The following is a 12,424-nucleotide window of genomic DNA, read 5'->3' as shown; positions in this document are numbered from 1 at the left end:
TATATATATATATGTATGTGTGTATATATATATATTCATTAAATGGTAAAGGTGTTGCATTTTTTTTTTCTTTTTTTATTGAAAAATTATTATTCTCTGTTTCTGGCCAAGAATGAAACCATTGTTAAAATCATTTGCGCTCATCGGGTGATGTCCTGGAATACATACTTTCGCGACAGATATCCAATTATCGTCTTTACATTTTACAATTAGAACTTTATTTAGTTTATCAAATGTCGCAACACCTGAAAATTACCGAAAAGTTTTTTTTTCTCTCTAACATTATCGTAACAATAACAAATTAATGATTATTATATTCCTTTTTTTTTCTCTCTCTCTCTTTCTTTCCTTTTACCTGGTATATTTGGCTCTATATGTGATAAATGATTTGGTTTTTCTATTTTTTGAATATCTAATAATTTAATGATCGTATTTCGAAATTTTGTAGTTAATGGATATAATCCTATAAGAGCACGTTGTAGATTGTATATATCTATAGCTGACATTTCGTCCCATTTTATTAAGGATATCTTTGATGTAAATTTGGGAGCTAAAAGGAATAATAAGAATTTCGCTTTTTCAATTAATATTCATACATAATATATTTTAAATTGTAAATAATACGTTTACCATATGTTGCCTCCAATTCGTTTTGAGGTCTTCCATTTGATAATATTAATGGTAATTGTTCTATTGTTTTGACTAGAAGATTTGCGCCTATTTTTGCTAGTTTGGCACGTAATTCTGGTAACGTTTCGTCTGGATTAATACTTATTTGTTCCTGTGCTATTATCTCTCCAATGTCAAATCTAAAAAGAAAAATAATTAACGTGAAAACGTCTTAATATTTATTATAAATTGTTTATATTTTATTTATACGTCTAAATCTTGAATGACCACATATCCATTAAAGTATTGCCATATAAAAAGAAATGTCTTGGAAGAGATTAAAATATTTATCTTGACTAATAAAATATTTACTTTAATATGTTATGTTGTTAAAATTGAATTTTGTATTAACTATAGTTATGAATGTGTTAACAATTATACTAATAATTTGAATATTACAACAGCTCCTCTATTTCTTTTACTTTTTTCAATTATTAATTTTAGTTTAAAATTTTAACACTTTTTGAAAATAATAATGGCTCATACAAATAAACAATAATATTATAATGTAATAAATAGTTAATAAGAGGTATTTTGTTAACGGTCAATTGTTTTCCTTTTCTTTTCTTTGTCTTCCTTCTTGAAACAACTCATTTGTAATATGATGAAATTTACTTTTTCGGCAATATATTCATTATTGTAACACCTGTATGTGTATCTCCATTTTTTAAAGAGTATGTAATTGGCGATGCCCCTCTCCACTTTGGTAATAAACTGCCATGAACGTTTAACATACCTCTAAAAGATAAATAATTAATGTAATTTAATGAAAATTGTTCATAATAAAGGACTTAAATCAATATTATATAAATCAAAAGTAATAACACACTTACAATGGAAATGAATTTATTATATTCTTTGGTATTAAATGACCAAAAGAAACAACAATTCCTATATGAAAATCTTCAATATCAATTGTTAGAGGCCACGTTCTCATTACAATTCCATTTTGCATTGCATAATCTCTAACTTCATGTTTCTTATTTTGTTTTGTAGTAACTACTTCCAATCGACATAATTTTTTTAATTTGCTAAACGATAAAAAATATATACGTACGTGAATGAAATTAATGATACATTGAAACTTTAAAATAAATCAATTCAATGGCAATCAGAATAATATGTAAATCGTTTGAAAAGAATTTTATTAATTGTCACGTTTTAATATAATATTTCATCGTACATAATATATTATTTATAAATAATCGAATGTGATGAATAATTAAATTAAAGACTAACTATTCTTCATGTAAACCTTTTAAACTCTCTAATGAAAAATCATCAACACCAAAAAATAATACACTCCATGGTCCTTCTTTGGGAATAGTATGTATTTGTTTCTTCGAAATCTTAAATATTTTCAATGAATTTTTAAAAGCTTCTTTGAGATCAACAAATTTATGTCTTATTTTATATGATTTTACGAACATTATGTAAGGTTAGTTAATATGAGATTAAAATTAATAAACACTCCCGTTCAACGATCATGCACGTACTGCATATGCCAGGATTAATATTGATCAATATAAGCTCTCGTTATGAATACAAGTTGAGATATCGTATCGACGTATCGCAGCGCTATCTGTGGGCCAATTATCGAACTAAAACTTGTAAAATACATTCATCGATCAATTACGTGTCTTTTCATTGAACCAATCATCGACGTTTCATTGAGGTTCTTCAATCTGTCGCTAGGTGTCGCATATTTTATATGCATCTTTCGTACATACGTTTCTTGGCAGTACCGTAACATTGGAACGTTCCCAATATATATTAGCTCTAAAGATTTTCTTCAAACTTTACTTTGGCCACGGACAGTCCCATCGAATAGATCGAAGACGCGAAACGTTTAAGTAGCCACCAATAGAATTTCATCGTATTGTAGAAGGACTTTAAATTTTAATGAACGAATCAAATCGATTATGATACATCTTAAAGTTGGTAATATGGAGTAAACGATACTTTTTAATGTCAATGTATATTGCGGTAGAAGGAAGGATAAGATGTCGGAATATAAAAATATTTGTATAAATATATTGTCTAATAGCATGATATTTTTAATCTTATTTAATCTTATTATTTAATATTTATATCTATGTATATGTTTTTTTTTTTTACATTATTTCTAATTATTCACTTTTCTTTATATTTTTTATAAAAAGAATTTAAGATGCAAGACAATTATAACTCTTCCAGCTGTCACTTTATATGGGCTGGATTATTTATATTTGGACGAATGTAACTGACAATTATAATTATTAACAATTATTATTAAAATATGAATTATTCTTATTTGTAAATATTGAATAGTGTTAACAATTTTTCTTTTTAAATGTAGCAATATGATAATGGAATTAATTATTAATTCTATTAATCTATAATTAAAGTATATCATAAATATAGATTCTTTTAAAATATTTATATATAAATATATATATATATATATATATGTGTGTGTGTATATATATATATATATATATTTTTTATCATTTTCAGGAGGTTTCAAGTATAAATATAAATTATATATACTATATGATAATGAAAATGATAAATTGCAAACAAGATAGTGATGTGTATATTCTTATTTTTTTTATTATAAACTAAGAACTATATTAACAATTACAGGTATGTAAATATTCTTTATTTTATTACGTATATATTGAACATATAAAAAGTAATATGAATTAATTTATAATTTTATATTTTATATAGGTTTTTTTTTTTTTTAATAAACACCTAACAAATTATTTTTAAACAAAATGAGACGTGCAAGAATAAAAGCATTAGCCACAGTACCAGTGCGTCGAAAGACGTCACAAAATGCAATTACAGACGAAACGGATAATAGCAATGATAATAAAGATATTGATAATAAGGATAATAAGGATAATAATGATAATAAAGAGAAAAATGATATTATTAAGGAAGATGATATGCCTGCAAGTATTTGTCAACAAAATGATTCATCGGATGAAACAAATAATAAAGAAAAATTAATAGTAAATGAATCTCATGAGATACAAGAGAGCATTGAAGAGAGGCAAAATGTTCAATCTGATTCAGGAGAATTAAATAGTCTACAAGTAACTCATCACCATGAAGTTTCTAATACAAATATAAATGGTAAAATATTTTGTATTAAATAGATAATTATTGAAAAATGTATATCTTATAATTTTTATTTAGCATTAGGATCTCCAACTAAGACTGCACAGAATCGATCATGTTTCATGAGACCTGTACCAAGGTTAAATAATAGCGGTAGAATAAGAAGCAACAGTATTCAAGGTAGCGGGGCTAGTGCTAGCGAATCGGAAGACGATAGTAAAAGGATAACTAATAATGTAACAAATAGAACGCGCAATGATTCAATGTGTTCTGTTCAAAGTAATAAAGAAATTAATTCTAATAATCCATCGAGCAATGTTACTAATAAATTAAAAACTGGTCAGAAAAGGCGTATATTAATATCAGAATCGGCAAGGAAATTAGCCGAAGCCAGAAGAGAATTTCTTTTGAAACATGAAAACAAAACACCGGATAGAACGAAGCTTACAATGTACGATTTAATATATTATAATCCTGTTACAAATCCAATGAAAAAATCAAAGGAATCCGGTATAAGTCACATAGATAGAGATTCTATTTCTCAGTAAGTATAACGAAATTATATTTTATTGAATAATACAATTTTATAATATATAAAGAATCATTTATTTAATCATTATTAGAATCGATGAATTAGAAGAGGAAGAAAGAGAAGATGATCCATCATCTATGCCAGTACCTCAAGTAAAAGTTGGTCCTGATGGACAATTAATAATAGATGAACAAAGTTTAGTGATAGAACAATCGCACGCAAAGAAAAGTCGTGAAGTATTAGCTAAAAAAGCGATAATAGATGATGACAATTATGGATCAGGTTTTTATAAAAGACGTCCGAAGGGAAAGGAATGGCCAAAATGGGAAACATTGAAATTTTACAAGGCATTAAATATAGTGGGAACAGATTTTTTATTAATGCAAACTCTCTTTCCAAATAGAACGCGACAAGAAATTAAATTAAAATACAAAAAAGAGGAAAGAATGAATAGAAGATTAATCGAGAAGGCATTAGAATTTCATCAAGAATTTAGTCCTGAAATGGAAGAAGAATTAGGTAATATATATATATATATACATTTAAAATGATTTCATGAAATTTATCATTTTTAATGATTTTTAATAATTCTATTATTTTAGCGAAATTTGAAGCATCGACTCGGCAACAGTTTTACATGGAACAAGAGACGGATACGAAGAATAAAGAAAAAAAGAAATTAAAAAGAAGAGTGGGCTCTCGTACGTATAATTTTTCTTGAACGTATTATAATTTTTTTTTGTTTTTTTTTTTTTTTTCCTTAAATACGATGTATCGTTATAAAAATGTATATATATATATATATATATATGCATTATTAATAGACAATAAATATAAGACATATATATCTGTATAGGATTTGCCGCGAGAAGTGTAGGAGAAGCAACGGTAACGGACGACGAGATAACAGAATCAGAAATGTCAGAAATTCAGCATAAAGATATCGAGGCAAATAATAATCAGTTTTTACAGAGGCCAAGGAAACGTCTTAAATCAAATGTCAAAAAAACTGATGAAGTTATGGAGGAGGGTAAAAATGCATGTTCAACATCTGGTCCTGAGTCTGATAGCGATGCCGAAATTTATCAAATTAGACCTACAAGATCTGGTAGAGTGCCAAGAGTAAGAAAATTACAAGGTCCTGATATAAATAACTTGCATAATGTAGAACATTCAGATCATTCTGAAGGTATATTATTAGAGAATAATAAGGAAACGATAAAATCTACAAATATCAGCAATAATAGTGTTATCAATAACGATGTATATCCTGATGTTATCACATCTGCTATTCCTAATATCGGTGAGGTTGAACCAGGTTCGGTAGTTATTTTATCAAAAGAATCTCCTGAAGAACCAGGTGAAACGGTATTACAAGTTTATATGGTCAGTTCTAATGTCGAAGCAATCAATATTCCAATTGAGAACGACATCGTTCCTATGAAAACATCGTCCGAAGTTTTGACTACGACACCAAACGCTTCGGAAGTTAAATCGATAATAGGAAAAAAAGAACAAGAATGTGACAGAGATTTGTTATAAATTATTTTTATATTTCTTTTAATCTTCATTTTCTTTCTTCTATTTTTTTTCTTTTCCTAATGAGAGGATAAGGTTCTAAAGAAATGAAGTCGTGTAAAAAGTAACAGTATGATATATATATATATTATATTTAACGATAGATTTTCTAATCATACAAAAATAGAGAAGCATTTACATATGTATGTATTTTAACGAGTAAATCTTCACAATTATTAATTTTCTTCTTTTTTTTTTTTTTTTTTTTTTTTTATTTTTCTTTTGGTTTGAGATTGTTTTATAACGTTTTTTTATGGATGAATTATGACTATATATATATATATATATACATATATATATATATTTATATATATGTATATATATATCATATGTATGTATACAAGTAGTTCTATTATATGACATCAACTTTATAAGCCTTTATGTATATACATATATATAAAATATTCATTATAGAAATGTTACACAATTTTACATATAACGTTTCACAAAAGCATTATTATTATTATGATTATTATTATTGTTATTATTATTATTATTATTATTATTATTATTATTATTATTATTATTATTATTATTATTAATTATTATTATTATTATTATTATTATTATTATTATTATTATTATTATTATTATTATTATTATTCTAGACTGGAAGAAACAAAATTTTTCACTTATACGACAATATGACTTAATATGATAAATTGATACAAGATGAAATCTATATTCATCGGTTATCGATGTATATTATAATTGTAAAAATAATTTTTTTTATCCGACTTGTTTTTTTTTTTTCTTGTTACTTTGCGTTTCTTTTTCTTCGAATAAATTGTGATCGAAAATTGTTAATCGAAAAAACAAAGAAACAAGGAATAAAAAAAAAGAAAAAAAAAAAAAGAGAAAAAATTAAGAAAGAAAAAAGAAAAGAAAAAATAACGAACAATTTTATATAAGCGAGCAGTTTATACGATATATAAAATGAATTTCATATGTAAAACGAACAACGTATTCTGTATTTTTTATCTTAAATTATCGTGCATTGTATCTCGCAAATATTGTTAGTAAAGATTCGTAAAAAGGATTATTGATTCTTTTATCAAATTATTTTTGAGTTAAATATCAATTGATTGTTACAATTAAGATTTCTCATTGATTTATTTTTGCTCGTAAAAATTTGGATTGATAAAACTTATCTTAATTACCGTTCTATATATATATATATATATATATATATATATATATATATATATATATATATATATATATATATATATATGTATGTATATATATATAGACATGTATATGTACAATCTGTTGTTTATAAACGTGTATATATAAATATGCATTAGCAAACTATTAGAGATTGGAATATTAGACAAAAAAATGGAGGAAGAAGGGAAAGAATAAATGACTTAAAAAAAAAAAATAAAAGAAAAAAAAGAAGATAATAATAATAATAAGAAGAAAAAGTAAATAGATTTGGATAATTTTCGTTCTATATTTTATTTTATATATTTAAGGAGACATTATGAAATAGGAGAAAGTGTGTAAAAGAGAAAAAAAAGAAAAAAAGAAAAAAGAAACAAGAAAAAACCATGAAGCATTCTCATTCGGTAAAGAGGAGGTAGTTCGTATGCCTCTCTCAGCAATCGCATATTCAAAGGCGAAAATCACATCGTGAAAAAGGGACAGAGACAGAGAGAGAGAGAAACAGAGAGAAAGAGAGAGAGAGAGAGACAAAAAGAGAGAAGAGAACTGACGTATTTGTAGTAAGCTTTAGACGCTTATCGTGCGTGTACGTGTTCGTATGTGTTTTAGTTAGTTGGTGTCAGTGACTCTTAAATCTAATATATTGCTCTCCTTCGTCTCATTCAAGTCGCCGCAATGAAGTCCTGAAGCAATTTAACGTTGAACCATTTTCGAAAGAGAAAGAGAAGAGATAGAAGCAAATAGACATATATCCATATATCTATATATATATACATATATATATATATGTATATATATATATTTATGTATATACACATATATATATTTATACGAAGGAACATTGTGAACGTTTGGAAATCAAAAACATCGACCATTTCTATACAACAAAATGCAGGTTAGAATTACTTTATTTTTATAGTTTATGATTTTATATATATATATATATATATATTTATTTATTTATTTATTTATTTATTTATATATATATATATATATTATTTTTTTTCTGTTTTCATTTCATATCATATGACTCTTTCATTTCTACTTATCGTTCACATTTTATTTATTGACTTTCACTCTTTATTATCTTTTTAACGCGTCATTTAATAATGATTTATTAATATCATGAAACGTATCGATGTACGAGAATCAATCCATTTATTCTTCCATTTCTTTTCTCGTTTGATGAATAACTTGTTAACGAAATCATATTGGTTTTTCCTTTAAACGTGTCATTCGTGGTAGAGGTTTTTTTCTTTTTTTCCTTTTGATCGTATAAATAGAGAGAGAGAGAGAGAGAGAGAAAGAAACAGAAAAGAAAAAAAACAAATGGAGGAAAACATAGAAAAGGATAGATAGATGAACGGAATGGAAATGACCGCATCAAATGCAATTTCACGTTTCCTATCGTATAATTTTCCTACCTGGGGAGAGACCAACACGAATTTCAAATACATTTTCTTGCAATGGAAACAACAAAGTTCTTCATGAATATTTCAAATCGTTCACACGCGATCTTCTCTTTCGCGCGTGACCTCTATTGCGATCGTCTTTTCCTTTCTTTTCTTTTTTGGCTTTGTCTTGTCTTGTTTTTTGTTTTGTTTTGTTTTGTTTTGTTTTTTTTCTTTTTTTTTTTTTCTATTCTTTTTCCCCTTGCCACGATCTATATTTTTGCTCGTGTAAGAACTTTTCTTGGTCGATATTTTTATTTCTTATAGAATTGTATTAATGCAGAATTAATGGAGAATTTTTTTTATTTTTCTTCTTTTATTTTCTCTTTCTTTTTTTTGTTTTTTGGTTTCGTCTTGTTTTGTTTTTTTGTTTTCTTTCTTTTTCTTTTTCCCCTTTCCACAATCTATATTTTTGCTTGTGTTAGAATTTTACTTGATCGATATTTTTCTTTCGTATAGGATTATATTTAATGCAGAATTAGTGGAGAATTTTTTTTCTCCTTTGATTTTTTTTTTATCGTCGAATCAATCGTCGAATTACATGTGGGAAATGGCGATAATTTTTTAAGTTTCGTTTCAATAATGTCATCTTTATAACATGAAATGCGCAGTTATTTCTATTGTATGTAACAAAAAAAAAGAAAAAATAAAAAAAAAAAAAAAAGAAAAAAGAAAAATAAAGAGATAAACAAAACAAACAAAATAAGCCATCTCGCACGGATCGTGAATAAAATAAAAATAATTATAATTTTATTATCGAATGTTTTTTATTTATTCCGATGTAGTCATTTTATTTCTCGTATACATATATATATATATATATATAATATATATATATATGTATGTATGTATGATGTATATATGTATACAATAATACCAAGAACGTATAGGTAAATAATCACGATAGTTTGTGATTAGATAATTGATAATTAAATATTTTTATCGAAGAAAATGTCATTCTCGATGATTTTATTTTTATCCTATTTTTACGAGGGGTAGGAGGAGGAGAGAAACAAAGAAAAACAAAAACACAAAAAAAGAAATGTTTTGCGTATTTACGTGATAGAAATTAATATGAATTATTTCGCTCGCATAATCGTGCCAACATTATACATATTTAAATTGTATGATAAAATTTATCATATTAATAGTAGAAAAAAAAAAAAAAGAAAACGAAAAAGAATTTTTCAATACGTTGCGCATGTTCTTTCTCATACGATAGGAATGAGAGGAATGAGTAATGCACAAGAGGCGTCAGCTTTTATCGTTAAAACGATATTACGCTTTCGTGTGAACTAACTATAATAGGAATCTAAGTATCGATTCATGAAAAAGAAGATTAGTAACGTTGGATCATTATTGATCATGAAAGTCTCTCGTTCGAATACAGAGAGAATAAGAGATAAATAGATATGTATATAGATAGACAAAGAAACAGAGAGAAGGAAAGATACATGATTCTCGCCAAGGTTATCGAGTTTGTAATCTGAAGTTTTATTTCTATTTAACTTTTCACATGACCCTACGCTATTTTTTTTTTCATTTCTCTATCTTATCAATCGCAAAATAATTAGAGAAATTAATGAAAATATATTAGCGGAATCGTTTCTCGACTTTTTATCTTCTTCCCCTCTCCTCTTATCAAGTCCTTCGAGTTTTCAAAGTGAATAAAAATTTTTTTCCGAAGTTTTAGATAAGGGGTAGTAAAAAAAAAAAAAAGAAAGAAAAAGAAAATGAAGAAGAAGAAGAAATGAAAAAAAAAAGGAAGAAGAAGAAGAAAAGAAAAAAAAAGCAGGGTGGGTGGGACGATGGTGTGGGGTGAGGTAGAAGGGGGAATGAAGAAATTCGAATTTACGAGATTACACAGGTGTACGAGTTGTACTACATTTCGTGCGTCTATGTGTCTTTTTTTTTTTTCCTTAAGAAATAAAGAGTGTGGGAGGAAGAGAGAGAGAGAGAGAGAGAGAGAGAGAGAGAGAGTGAGAGAGAGAGAGAGTGAGAGGGAGAGAGAAAAGGACGAAGGGAATAGTAGTTTGTGCGTAAGATTAACCAACTGCAACGAGAGAGGGCTTCGTTTACCCCAGTAGTTTCATTTGAACACGCGCACTAGCTAGCTAGTTAGCTGGTAGCTCTAGCTAGCTAAGCTAGGCTAGGCTAACTCGCTAGCTCACTCACTCGCTCGCTCGCTCGCTCGCTCGCTAGCTAGCTAGCTAGCTTGCTAGCTCATTCGTTCGTTCATTCAGAGTCATTCACTCGCTCACTCGTTCAAGAGCTGTGGCGGCGCGTGGAATCCCTCGTTTTAAGAGTGGGAAGACGAGAGGGTGGGTAGACCATTTAATTTGAGTTTGCGAGGAAGTCGTTGATTCAAGATGAGATACGCCAGTTGAAGTTCAGCTCTCGATTTCGTTGGACTGACCACGGGTTTATTCTATTCCGATCATTATTCTCCTTCATTCATCTAATCTATCTATCTATCTATCCATCTTTCTATCCATCCATCCATCCATCCATCCATCCATCCATCCATCCATCCATCCATCCATCCATCCATCCATCCATCCATCCATCCGTCTATCTATTTATTTATTTACTTAATTTAATTTGGTTTAATTTAATTTAATTTCATTTCATTTCATTTCATTTCATTTCATTTCGTTTAATTTAATTTAAACTCAATCAAACTCGTATCTTTTATTTAATCTTCATAACTTTCTTTATTCCGATTGATTGATTTATGGTTTACATTGATCCATCGCAAAGATCATATAAATCAGTGTTGTTTTCTTTTCGTTTTGTGTGTGTATCTCTGTGTGTGTGTGTGTGTGTGTGTACTTGTTTGTTTTCGTTTTTTTTTAATTTTTCTTTTTTTTCTTTTTTTTCGATCTTACGAATCAACATCGTCGTGAAAAGATAGTGAAATGAAGTGCGGAAGAAAATAAGGGATTCTGCTTATCATTTTTTTTTTTATATCTCTTCCTCTTTCTCTCTCTCTCTCTCTCTCTCTTCCTCCCTCCCTCTCTTTCTCTTTCTCTCTCCCTCTCTATGTCTTCACGAATTATCGCTAAAGTTTGCACTGGGAGTCCATGGTCTTTAATGGATTTACGATATATCTCTGTGCACTATTGTCTTCCTTGTGTGACTTTCCTGGACGAACTTTATTATTTCTAATCGAATCAACGTATATCTCTTCTGCATCAGGTATTTTCTTATATATATATATATATATATATATATATATATATATATATATATATAATAGTAGTCTTCTATTATTTTTTATTTTATTAATCCATGTAAAAATTATTATATCGTTAAAATGAATACGTTCGAAATCTTATAAGCATATGACGTATCTAACTTAAGATAAATTAGATTGAATAGAAAGTGAATAGAAATTATTAATTGCCATATAAATGAGACAAATTTTTCTTTTTTTCTTTTTTTTTTTTTTCCTTTTTCTTTTTTGTTTTTTTTTGTATATTCTTTTTTCTCCCTAAGAAAAGAATTTATCCGTACTCACTCATATAATATATATTATCTTTGTTCTTTTTAAAGACGATCGAACGATTAAATCTTATTATTATAATTAATACAGATAGAAATTTTTTTTCGTAAAATCTATATTCTTATCGTATCTCGGATATTAATATATATTTTTGATAAGCAGTTTATCTTAGATACGTCGATGTATTTTTATCATTTCAAATAATATTATATATATATATATTTTAGATTATCCCAAAAGGTTCTTACGCTATCTGCAGACAGTTGCTTTATCTGACAGTGTTATGAAAATATAAGAATTTTTTGAGATAACCTAATACGTATTATTTATATTTATATATGTATGTCATTAAATTGAACATTAATTATTATTGATAATTTCTTTATTTCGTTTTTCATTCGTACATACGTTTTA

The 12,424-nt window shown here is 27.1% G+C and overlaps 3 protein-coding genes across 8 annotated transcripts in view; 2 read left to right on the top strand and 1 right to left on the bottom strand.

The window, feature by feature from the left end:
• Nucleotides 1-26: 26 nt before the first annotated feature.
• Nucleotides 27-2,178, bottom strand: LOC118447081 (methionyl-tRNA formyltransferase, mitochondrial). The gene is made up of 6 exons (XM_035878546.2): nucleotides 1,909-2,178; nucleotides 1,503-1,700; nucleotides 1,285-1,407; nucleotides 631-809; nucleotides 356-550; nucleotides 27-245 (listed from the first exon to the last, which is right to left on the bottom strand). Exons 1-6 carry the CDS (start codon nucleotides 2,097-2,099, stop codon nucleotides 76-78), a joined length of 1,056 nt encoding a protein of 351 aa, XP_035734439.1. The 5' UTR covers nucleotides 2,100-2,178; the 3' UTR covers nucleotides 27-75.
• Nucleotides 2,179-2,449: 271 nt separating this feature from the next.
• Nucleotides 2,450-6,137, top strand: Bdp1 (transcription factor TFIIIB component B'' homolog Bdp1). 3 transcript variants are annotated; one of them, XM_035878706.2, is made up of 7 exons: nucleotides 2,450-2,694; nucleotides 3,166-3,294; nucleotides 3,382-3,792; nucleotides 3,856-4,321; nucleotides 4,401-4,828; nucleotides 4,912-5,010; nucleotides 5,166-6,137. In XM_035878706.2, the coding sequence occupies exons 3-7, from the start codon at nucleotides 3,429-3,431 to the stop codon at nucleotides 5,849-5,851; spliced, it is 2,043 nt and encodes a 680-aa protein (XP_035734599.1). In that variant the 5' UTR covers nucleotides 2,450-2,694; nucleotides 3,166-3,294; nucleotides 3,382-3,428; the 3' UTR covers nucleotides 5,852-6,137. The 3 variants fall into 3 exon arrangements, with proteins under 3 accessions (XP_035734599.1, XP_085512793.1, XP_035734600.1); XM_085656667.1 differs by having other exon boundaries at nucleotides 2,450-2,907; nucleotides 3,166-3,296; nucleotides 3,383-3,792; XM_035878707.2 differs by having other exon boundaries at nucleotides 2,454-2,610.
• Nucleotides 6,138-7,579: 1,442 nt separating this feature from the next.
• LOC118447066 (phospholipid phosphatase 1) overlaps nucleotides 7,580-12,424 on the top strand; it is an 18,946-nt gene continuing 14,101 nt past the window's right edge. For 2 of the 4 annotated variants that reach the window (XR_014982045.1, XM_035878500.2), the window contains exon 1: nucleotides 7,580-7,949. Coding sequence is in view for 1 of the 4 variants with exons in the window: in XM_035878500.2 (XP_035734393.1) it covers nucleotides 7,944-7,949 (6 nt within the window). In the remaining 3 variants the exon portion in view is untranslated. Of the gene's footprint in view, nucleotides 7,950-10,671; nucleotides 10,827-11,351; nucleotides 11,704-12,424 lie in introns of those variants that run through there. The other 2 variants (XM_035878503.2, XM_035878502.2) reach the window with 2 other exon arrangements.

The sequence above is a fragment of the Vespa mandarinia genome, chromosome 4 (genome assembly GCF_050613455.1).
Source record: "Vespa mandarinia isolate Hongniang chromosome 4, ASM5061345v1, whole genome shotgun sequence".
Lineage (NCBI taxonomy): Eukaryota > Metazoa > Arthropoda > Insecta > Hymenoptera > Vespidae > Vespa > Vespa mandarinia.
This window is presented reverse-complemented; position numbering and strand designations above follow the sequence as displayed.

Coding starts and splice junctions, on each gene's coding strand:
- LOC118447081 (XM_035878546.2), bottom strand. CDS start 2,099: ATGTTCGTAAAATCATATAAAATAAGACATAAATTTGTTGATCTCAAA. Junction 1,408..1,502: donor ATAATAAATTCATTTCCATT/GTAAGTGTGTTA, acceptor TTTATCTTTTAG/AGGTATGTTAAACGTTCATG. Junction 246..355: donor TATAGAGCCAAATATACCAG/GTAAAAGGAAAG, acceptor GGTAATTTTCAG/GTGTTGCGACATTTGATAAA.
- Bdp1 (XM_035878706.2), top strand. CDS start 3,429: ATGAGACGTGCAAGAATAAAAGCATTAGCCACAGTACCAGTGCGTCGA. Junction 3,793..3,855: donor TTCTAATACAAATATAAATG/GTAAAATATTTT, acceptor ATTTTTATTTAG/CATTAGGATCTCCAACTAAG. Junction 4,829..4,911: donor TGAAATGGAAGAAGAATTAG/GTAATATATATA, acceptor CTATTATTTTAG/CGAAATTTGAAGCATCGACT.